This window comes from Gadus macrocephalus, chromosome 12, assembly GCF_031168955.1.
Source record: "Gadus macrocephalus chromosome 12, ASM3116895v1".
Classification (NCBI taxonomy): domain Eukaryota; kingdom Metazoa; phylum Chordata; class Actinopteri; order Gadiformes; family Gadidae; genus Gadus; species Gadus macrocephalus.
The window spans coordinates 21067597-21078397 of NC_082393.1; the positions used below are offsets into that span (position 1 = coordinate 21067597).

Consider the following 10801-nt stretch of genomic DNA (forward strand, 5'->3'; position numbering starts at 1 on the left):
TGTGTGTGTGTGTGTGTGTGTGTGTGAGAACACTGACCTGTTTTTCTTCATCAGTCTTTTAGCAATAAGCATGATGAAGACGATGAAGAGGAAGCCAGCCACAGCTGCCAGACCAACTAGCCAGGGTTGGAGAGTTCTAGTCTTTGTCACAGGGGCTCTGGCACCTTAAAGAGTTGTTACATAATTACTAACTACATGGACTACATGGACCTGGGTTAAAAAAAAAAAACACCAAACCAAATTGAACTAAATGCAACAGATCAGAAAAGAACACAAAGAGAACAGACAATAATACAATAGGAAAAAATACCATAAGGAACAATACCGTTATTAGCTGAGCAGCTGGCAACTGACAGTAGCAGACCGATAAGTACTCCTGAAACGTACATCCTTAATGTCCTCTCCCAGGCAGCCGACACTACAACCAAAGACGACTACACAAACACGAACACTAGGACCTTTGACAACGACTTCTCAAACACAAACACTACAAGCGGACCTGACTCCTCGACAGCAGCTATAGACAGGACCGGACCTTTGGTCTCTACCTTAAGGAACGTTAAGTCAGGCGTTCTTGTCCTTGACACATATTAACAAGCTATTAAATTAGAGTGGGTGTGTGTGTGTGTGTGTCCTATAATTGAGTTCAAAGTTTACAGACCAGAGGGAGTTTGTGCGGCTTTATGACTTGAGGTGTGTGTGTGTGTGTGTGTGTGTGTGTGTGTGTGTGTGTGTGTGTGTGTGTGTGTGTGTGTGTGTGTGTGTGTGTGTGTGTGTGTGTGTGTGTGTGTGTGTGTGTGTGTGTGTGTGTGTGTGTGTGTGCGTGCGTGCGTGCGTGTGTGCGTGCGTGTGTTGACATCCATTTCGCATATTATTATCATGTCATTGTGTATTAGTATTGATTGTTTGTTACATTATATTTGTAATCACTGTTTAACTCACACACATGCATGAAAAAAGGAAAATCTACTTTACTTGGTTTTCTCCCAAGCTATCAAAGGGGTTAAGATAAGGCCTGGGTTGACATCAGTTCTTCAGGCTGCTTCCCATGATCATGCTCCATTAAATCAAATACATTTTTGTCAAGAAGTGTCTCGCAATGAATCATTTTTTGTCATATACTGTGAAGATATCGACTACAATTCCAGATATAAACGTGGAGTCAATATTAGCCATCAATAGAGTGAAAGCTTTAGGCAGCGTTGCCTGCTGCACCATCATGTTGGTAGAGCGAGGGGAAAGAGGCTTGGCCGGGGATATTGAGTATTGGTTTGAGCAGTTGGAACGGTCTTTCCCAAATTAAAATGAGCAGAGATTCTGGCTCAGCGAACATAACCCAGCTTTGTGATTCTTCTGAAAATTACGGTCTGACTTTGTCTGGGAATGAGCTGCGAGCTCATGTTTGATTTGCTCTGGCATATGATACACATTTGCGAAATTGGTCAGGAAAAATCAAGCTTCTTACTCACACAATTGGCTATGCTCATATTTGAAAAAATCTGCTTGGGCAATCCAAACGTTTTGTTTAAAAAGCACACCCATGCACCATTCAGCCATTTATTCCCCTGCAACTCCACTAATTTTGTCTTTGTAAACAGAATCAAAATAGTCTACCTCTGCCAAAGTGAGGTGGTTTTTGGAATCCCCAATAATGGCTGTAAAACAGAGGAAGAAAAACGCACCATAATTATTAAATTGAATAAATGGAGAAAGATATCAAATCATACCTTTTCTGAGAAACTCCGATTTGCTCTGATCAGACATCCCTCAGGAACCTTTTAGAAGTTGGACATGTCATTATTTTGCATGTTCTTGAACGCACACTGGTAAGCGATCTTCTCCATAACCTCTGAATCCTCAGCCCAAAATATATTTTTTTAAATCTCAGTGTTTGAGAAGAAATACAAATTAGTATTTTGTGAAATACTAATTATTTCACAAAAACACACAGTGCAAAACTGAGACCCAGACCTGAAATCCTCATTGTGCATAGATATCTATGAACCACAAAAATAACAATAATAAAAAGAGGGAAACTGAAACACATTAAAAGTTAAAAAGGAAAATAGTGAAAGGTGGAAGCGTGAAAAATACAGATGAGCTTATGGCAGCAAATTAAACTATTAAACTGGAAACATTTAAGTTTTTTTTATTTATTCATATTTCCCCTAAGCTCATCAGGTTAAAACCAGGTTCAACACAAACCAGTTCAGACAAGGCTCTCCATTCATCATAATTATAGCCTAATAATAACTTTCTAATGCATAAACCATCTAATGTTTATTTCAAGTTGGCTTGACCTACTTTCCTCTGACCCTAAATAGCCTTAATGACAGATTGATCTGACTGTACACCAGCCTAGCCGACTAACTAAATATAAACGTCCGGATTTAGCACACTGCTCTTCAAGGGTAGGCTATCTTATCAATATACCTACCTTCATTTATCATTTGTGTCCATTCAATTGGCATATAACATTACAAAAACAGTAAACGCCATCCAGAAACACTCTGGTTTGTTATCATGGCTGATCACAAACTTTGTTATCAGCCATGAAGTTTAGGGCTCCTCAATGACTCTGTAGATGGCTCTGGCTGTAAAGAACAATGATGTGAGTTGTTCAACTCAGATGGTTGAAAGGATCTTTGATGAGTAGATGAACTACGCAAGTCTCCCATAGAATGTTGCAAATAAATACTGCAGGCCTATCTGTCCTCTGGAAGTACCTTACTGCTAAAACAGGGAATATGGTTAATGCCAATATTCAGGTTTGAGTCTGATACGTGACTGATAAGAATTATGGGTTCCATAAACGAAACATCCAGTAATTTTAGTTCAGTAACCATTATTAATGAAGGGAATTGTCAAGCATTAACCCTCAATATGTTATATTGACAATAAATTATAAGGCTACGTTTAATTATTCCAGTGTTGTTTTTAATGTTGAAGGGCAAGGCCATTCATTTCATTGTAATTATACAAAACACACAACAAACAAAAACAATTCCCCAGATGATATTCTTTCCAAGCTCTAGGGTTGGGTGAAAGGTGATAGGTCAAGCTTATTTGCCATGTTTTCATACTCATGCTGGTGACAATGACTCATCAAATGTTGATTATATTAATGATGATATTTTTGGAGGGAGGGATTGTTATAATAGGGAACCTAGTTTAGCTTTAACATTAGCATCACTTATTAATGTCTCTTAAACAAGTGCCAAAGTATTACTACAACAAACACAATTTCAGCTTTGAAAACACGATATATATTTTTATTTTGTAACACACTGCATTTCCAACTATGTATTTTCTTTATAATTTATATATAATCTATATCATTTTCAGATATATATGTGTCATACATCCTATATCCATATCATATCAAATTAATGAAACCTAATTACACTCATCTATCAATCAATGGGGATGATTTTCTGATATTAAAACATATCTATGGAGGATTGGAGGGGGTACTTGGACGATTTCAAAAGAGGTATATTTGTTGTTGGAAATTGGTTATGAAAGATTGCAACCAACTGAAAACTTATGAATTTTATATTCCATTTTGGACAAGTCTATTCTGCTGGATGCCCCTCAATTCTACACACTGTACCTTTAATAAAATGTGTTGAATCTGAAGGGCACACCTCACCTCACCTTCAAATGTTTTGTGCTGTTGAAAGGAGTACTAAGATGAAAAGATATCTGAGAGGGGGACGTTTAGCGGAAAATTTGGTTGGCTCCAATTTTGCCTTGATTCTTTCATCTTTGTATACAAACCCTTCCAGTTACGGTAAGTGTTAGATGATCAACAACTGAACCACGCTTCAAAACCATGAATGTAGGAGCTATGAAAGTATTCTGGAAATGATCCGCCCCCTCTTCTCCACCTCTCTGCTCTATCTTGCTGTGGTTGGGTCCTTTTGACTTGAAGCAAGCCCCCTGCAGGAAGGAGCCAGGTATGTGTACTGCAAAAGAAACAAAAAACACAAACACAGTGCGTGAATTGATAGTGTGTGTGTATATGGAGGAAATGATTCCTCATGGACAAGGAGGATCTTAGGCCACTATGTATCTTAGGCCACTATATATATGTATCCCACTAATATGATGATAGCTAATCTATTTTCATATATCTATCATCAAATATATGATAGATAATCTATCTTCATCTATCTACCATCACATGTATGATGATAGATCATCTATAATCATATATAATCTATTGAAGGCCATGGATGTGCAATGCATTAGGTTTTACTTCTAATGGCAAATGTGCTGGCTGTAAGGTGGCAAAAATGTAATGGAACGTAATATTATCAAGTTTATTGATTAATATAATCTGATAACAGGGCCCCGTGGCGGAAACAACAGCTACTTTACAGATAGAAGCACAAAAGGTACGCACAGCAAATTAAAATAGTCTCTCAATTGAAAGTGTGTGTATGTGTGTGTGTGTTTGTGGTGGTAAATCCCAGGGTAAGCCGTCAAAGCGGGACTGGTGTGTAGAGGTTAAAGCGAGCTACAGGAGCTTGGGTTTTTCTAAAAAGCGTAAGCTGATTAAAAGGACAATAGCACTAACATAGTGTTGTTGAACAGACTGCACCATGCTGTGGGACTCCATGCTGGTAAGCCTCGATGGAAAGTGGGCTTGGATATAAGATGATTCTTATTGGTGGCAGGATCCTAGGAACAGCATGGCTGACCCTAAGCATGACTTATATACTTAAAAGGAAATAAATATCATTACTATTTCTATAATTTGATACTACTGTTCAGTCATGAAAAAAAAGTACCTTATTCATGCTGTGATGGGGTCCGCGGGTTCCGGGTCATCTTCCACTTTCTTGCAAAAGGCCTGCCGAAACAGGAAGTTCCACAGAAACAACGTCAAAGAGGTGTTGACAGTCAGTATCCAAGCCGACAGCGGATGCATATTACTGGATGGCTGGTAGAGGTGGAAAGGCTGCTTAGATGTGCCGAAGGAATGGTATGAAAGTGAGCTGGCTGCTGAGGTTCCTTGCTTGTGCTGGACAGCTGTTCAATTGAAAGGTTGGTTCTCGAGATTGCTCGTCAGTTGAAAGACAGTTATGTTGGCGCAGGTAGAAGAACACCTGCGGGTCGTATAGTCTGTGGGTCAATCGCGCAGCTTTGATGACATAACTCAAATGACTGGAGCTGCTCCAGTCTGTTAATCTTATCATCTGGTTTGTTTCGGAGCAGGGTAGTTAGTCGGTACGGGTTGGTAGGTCAGTTGTGTTGCTCGTATCGTTGGAAGGATTCAACATTTCTATGTTGATTTTCTGATTAGACTGTCAGTGTAGCTCAGATTCATAGAGGTTGTATCGTTGTTATTTTACCAGCACACTGAAAGACAGCTCTGTTCACCAATGACAACGGCCAGTTGAATTGACCCGGCGTATGTAGGGATTAGAATAATCTGTGACATGGCCTCTCTTTGTCCTTCACAAACCGACACATACAGGACACCTGGATAATCCATTCACACTCAAGGTTAATGAATCTCTATAATTTGCAATGGACATTCCCCCACGGCATCGATCACTATGTGATATTCATTTTTAATTATCCAGTTTTTGTTGCTCGTTGTACAATCCCTAGGATCCCTAGCACAACAAAATGGGTTTATGTTAGCTATTAGTTTATAATTCAAGTATTGCCACTTAGCTGAGTTTTAATTAGGTGGCAAAAATCTCCCTGAATATAGTCAATAGTATTAGCCATGCACAGACATTTAATCTACAACTGGCAGTCAGCCACTTATCTCAGTTTTAAGGAGGACTCTGTTGAAAGGTTATGTTGGTCAAGAGACTACAGCAAGAACCCTAGAAACCGTTGAGAAAATGCATTCAACAATAAACACATCTGCATATTTTTTCGAAAGACTAAATTGAAAGACTATCGTTAAACAAGATTAAAAGACAACGATTGCAAAATACAACGTTTAGATCTACCTAATATAATCTGACCAACAATACAATTTTTCTTAGAAATGGTTGTGTTATGTTATCAAGGACATTTTGGTAAATGGCTGCCATTCAGGCGGTTCAATGATCTTAAATCGAGATCCTACTGGACTTGACTAGCACTTTTTTCATAAAAATGCATCTAGATTTCTGTCATACGGGGCTGGCAGGGGACTACCGTCAATCCCATGTCCTCGTCACCTTAAAAAATACAACCTATACATCAAAAATATTAAAAGCCCATACAACATGTTACATAAAGTACCTTTTATGCAGGCTGTTGGTCCTCCGCTTTCCTCTGCTTGAAGGCCTCAGTCAGGATGAACAGCCAGTAGAAGACGGTGATGGACACGTTGACGACCAGCACGAACACAGCCAGGGGATGGAGCATGGTGCCGCAGCGTCCCACTCTCTCCGTCAGCCCGTTGGGTAATGAAGGAAACTCGAAAGAACCACTCAGAGCCTCTCCAATCTTCCACGGCACCCCCTGCTGCTACACGTTGCTTAAACCTCAGGTACAGAAACCCCTTAGTCCTACTCAAGAAGGCTGACTAGTTCCCCAACAACGAACGATGCTCATGTTTAGTACTGATGAACACATTATTGCAAACATGCCAGTCCCCCCTTTTTCAAACCAGACTGCAGGAACTGTCACAGTATTTAAAATATGGAATATAATATATTGAGGAAATATAGTGGGGTACTTTACATTTAGCCATCATTATCATTAAGCCTCCATTGCCAAATTATTCTAATAGATGGTATTAACATATTTTTGGAATGCAGTCTGATATGTTACATGAATACTCAATCTTGACCAGAGGTTTACAGATTAGAAAAGAAACAATTTAAAAGCAGTACCTTGATAATAAACTTGTATGCATATTCTATTATTTTAAGTGTCACAGATCCCGGGAACTAAGCAATTGGCAGATAAAAAATACATTATAAATATACATGTAAAATAAAGATCCCTTTTTTTGATAAGATTTAAAAAAAGGTGTTATGAAGATATTGGGGCTCGGAAGAACGTTTATTGTGTTTTTGTTAGATGACAGATAGTTGTGTTGATAGATGATTGATTTAAAATGCAAGCCAAGGCTTCATTCCATAATGTCAAACCATAGCAATAACTGAAGACATCATCAGTGTTGAAACCAGTTTAACACAAATAATATAATAAGGGGAATAAACCCCATAATCAGTACAACAAAATATAAAGCGGTCATTGAAGCTTGTATAAATTAAGTTTTATAATATACCCTTCAAGGCACAACACGTGATCCTCTCATTCCCCATCCTGGTCACACATAGGCTACTCGTGGCTCTGCTGGACACAGTACACACCCCTGACCCCACTGGACGGTCGGCCCTTGTAAGCCCTGCAGAACCATGTGCAGCCGGACTCTTGGTTGTGCTTCATCAAACAACCGACTCCATCAGTCCAGTGCCATCGTTTATTACGTACAACTCTGTTGACCTTTACGTTGACAGTTAAGATCAGGTTCTGTCCTTTCCTCGGCGATGAAGTACTTTTCCGCCTCCCCCATCAGCAACTAAACATCCGTGAAAAATTCCTCGCCAAAATTCGGGGAGTGTAGTGACCCAACCCCCACGTCTGTCCGTCCGTCCGTCCGTCCGTCCGTCCGTCCGTCCGTCCGTCCGTCCGTCCGTCCCGCGTCAACACTGCAGCCGGACCAGGCCGTCGGCGTACTGGAACTGCCCGCTGCTCTCGTACTCCAGCATGTCCAGCGCCACCTCGCAGCTCTCCTTGACCACGCGCTCGCCGTCGCCGCGGTGACGCTGCAGCACCTCCAGGCACTCCTCCTGGCCGATGGAGCCCAGGGCCTCGGCCGCCTCGTGCCGCACCATGGGGCTCTCGCCGCTGCGCTCCAGGGCGGCGCGCAGGGCCGGCACCGAGGCCGGGTGCTGCATCTGTCCCAGGACGTAGCCGATCTCGTGGCGGAACAGGGCGCTGGAGCACTGCAGGCCTGGTGGAGGGAGGGGGGGCAGAGAGGGGTTGATGGAGGCGGACGGGCTCGTCATCGTCAATGACTTTACATTGTAATTCTTGATTAAGCCGTCTGCTCTGGTCAAATAAAAGTAATGAAATCAATAAAAATCAATGAGTAACGCCTTATATATGAATCTACCAATAGCTTCATTACATTGTAATAGAACCTCAGCACAAAGAAAGGTATCAACACTGACAGAAAGCAAAAAGTCTAAGCTATAAGCACTTTGAGTCTGCCTCGTGTATGAAGAGATATATATAAATAAAGTTGCCATGCCTAATAATTTTTTTTTATTGCCATGGCAAATGGTTTGACAGATGCAAGGACACACACACACACACACACACACACACACACACACACACACACACACACACACACACACACACACACACACACACACACACACACACACACACACACACACACACACACACACACACACACACACACACACACACACCATCCCCTAGTGCCAGGACAGCCTCTTCGCTGCCGTTGTTGCGGAGGGCAAACATCGCCCTGTAGCGCTCGAACAGCGGCAGGGTCTCGTCCAGCAGGTTGGTGCGCAGCTCCGGGATGCTCTTCTTGGCCGCGGGAGGGGCCGGGTCCACGGAGGAGTAGGGGTTCTTGTCCGCCGCGCCGTCCTCAGCGCTCCCCCCGCTCTGCAGCCACTCCAGCCGGCGCAGCGCCAGCTGGCACGTCTCTGCCACCTACAGGAGAGACAGGGGAACTGCGCTTTATGACACTTCTCAGGGCTCCATGGATTGGCGTCGCCCCGCTGCATGGTGTGCTACAGGCAGCACACAGTAACCCTCTGACCCATGTGTTGTGTTTTAAAGCAGAGTGTTGACACTAGCCTTGGGCCCATGAAAGGTTCACCCAAGAACAAGTGGAACGTGGACTATTTCAGTAATTTTTTTATTTTATTAACGTGAAATGTTTCAGTGGTGGAGTCTGATCTACTGAATGTGATGACATTTGAAAATTGCGTATTAAGAGGACTCTTAATAAAGACATGGTTGACAAAAGCATCAACATGGTTTAAAGTAAGAAAAAAATACATTTATAACATAAATGTCCATAATAATCTAACATAAATTATATTGATATTGTTATCGTTGCAGATTGTACTTGCTGAAAAAATGAATATAGTTTGTTTATAGTAGTGATTCTATACCTCAATGACTGGGTCCTTTGAATACTCTTCAAGTATTGGCAGAACTTCTGTGTCACCAATCGCACCTAAAGCCTCACCTAGAGATGCAAAATACAGACAGACGTCACAGGACTTTTTCAGAACAATAAATCAGTATTCGGCCAAGCCGCAACAAGAATGACAACATATAAAAATTGAGGTTATGCATGGAGGTTGAAAGTGTTAAACATGTTTGGAGTTTATTTCTCTTAACATTTCTCCTTTCCCTATGCCAGCCAGCCCTACCTGCTTCGTGACGGACCATGGGGTCTTGCTTGGTGTCTTTCAGGACAGCCGTTAGTGTGGGTATTGCTTGTCTGTCCTGCATCTGTCCCAGGCAGTAGGCAAGCTCGTGCTTCAGCAAGGCAGACTCGTCAACAAACGTCTTGCTAATCCACTCTATGGCTTCTGAACCTAAATGTTTGGAGAGTATTGACATGCAGTTACAATACATGTACAATAGATGTATAAAGGACAATGTATAGAAGAAACGAAAGCTTCGTTTTAAACTACCACTATTATTCATTACATTTTGAAGATGATATGAGAATACTTAATCCATCCAAGAAGTAGTAAAACAACCCCAACTGAAATGTATGTTGGGGTTTTTACTACTTTCATTTCTACTACTGTCATGCACAATGACAGTAGTAGAAATGAAGATGCAAAAATAAATAGGAAGATTATCAACATTGGAGATGGACATTATTGGCAGTATTGCTGTGTATGCTACATTATTGCAACTATACATTATTGACCATGATACACGAGTGGCCAAGAGACTCAAGGGTCCAGTAGGTGCATTACCTCCCAGGTTCCTCAGCGTGAACAGCGCCCTGAAGCGCTGGGACAGGTCCTTACTGGGGTCGACCAGGACGCTGCCAATGGCCCTGATCTGATCGGGACTGGCCATACTGGTGAGGTGGGGAACAAGCAAATACGTGTAGTCAAGACAAGATAGTCGGTAATTGCAGCAGGTTCATCAAAGATAGTAATTATATTGCTGACTTATTTTGACCAATGTAGACCCCCAATTTATTAAAGTAGAAAGTTTGTATGACAAATATGGTCTCAAGATAGATAGATGTAATATGTTTCAGGGGGTTGGGGGTAAATATTAAATATTTTTCTGAATAACTTTAATAGTTAGCCCTAAAACCCATCTAACAGAACACATCCTTCAACTGACAACAGTAATACTATAGTTATTATGGAACCATTCACGCAAGTATGTCCATGACGCTGTGCTTATGAAAGCAAGTAGACGTGGTGGTAAGTATCAGCTTGGCCACACTTTGGATTGGTTACATTTGATACAGTCCTCATAGTGGACCATCAAATGTCAGGCAAATAGAAATCCATACTATATTATACTCACTTAATAAGACTTCCAAAGTGAGCTGTTTGGGTTAGTTGCTAGCCTGCTCTATTGCTTTTATGCAAGCGGTTCACTGTCGCATGGGCCGAGCTCTGGTGAAGTACTTCCGGATATGTGACTGTACTCACTACCAAATAAAAGTACTCACCAGGCAAGTGAGGGCACAGTAGTACAGATCTAATGCAGACTTTGCTATCTGTATCCAAAACGTGGTTATGGGAAT

The 10801-nt window shown here is 41.5% G+C and overlaps 1 protein-coding gene and 1 long non-coding RNA gene across 2 annotated transcripts; both read right to left on the bottom strand.

Annotated features, from left to right (window-relative positions):
* Positions 1–2894: 2894 nt before the first annotated feature.
* Positions 2895–6983, bottom strand: LOC132468814 (uncharacterized). Its single transcript, XR_009528270.1, has 3 exons — positions 6253–6983; positions 4797–4858; positions 2895–3968 (listed from the first exon to the last, which is right to left on the bottom strand). It is a non-coding gene; the product is annotated as an uncharacterized LOC132468814 (long non-coding RNA).
* A 24-nt stretch (positions 6984–7007) lies between these two features.
* On the bottom strand, positions 7008–10733 carry dohh (deoxyhypusine hydroxylase/monooxygenase). Its single transcript, XM_060066618.1, has 6 exons — positions 10579–10733; positions 10008–10114; positions 9447–9614; positions 9183–9259; positions 8466–8715; positions 7008–7978 (listed from the first exon to the last, which is right to left on the bottom strand). Exons 2-6 carry the CDS (start codon positions 10111–10113, stop codon positions 7668–7670), a joined length of 912 nt encoding a protein of 303 aa, XP_059922601.1. The 5' UTR covers position 10114; positions 10579–10733; the 3' UTR covers positions 7008–7667.
* Between the last annotated feature and the right edge of the window lie 68 nt (positions 10734–10801).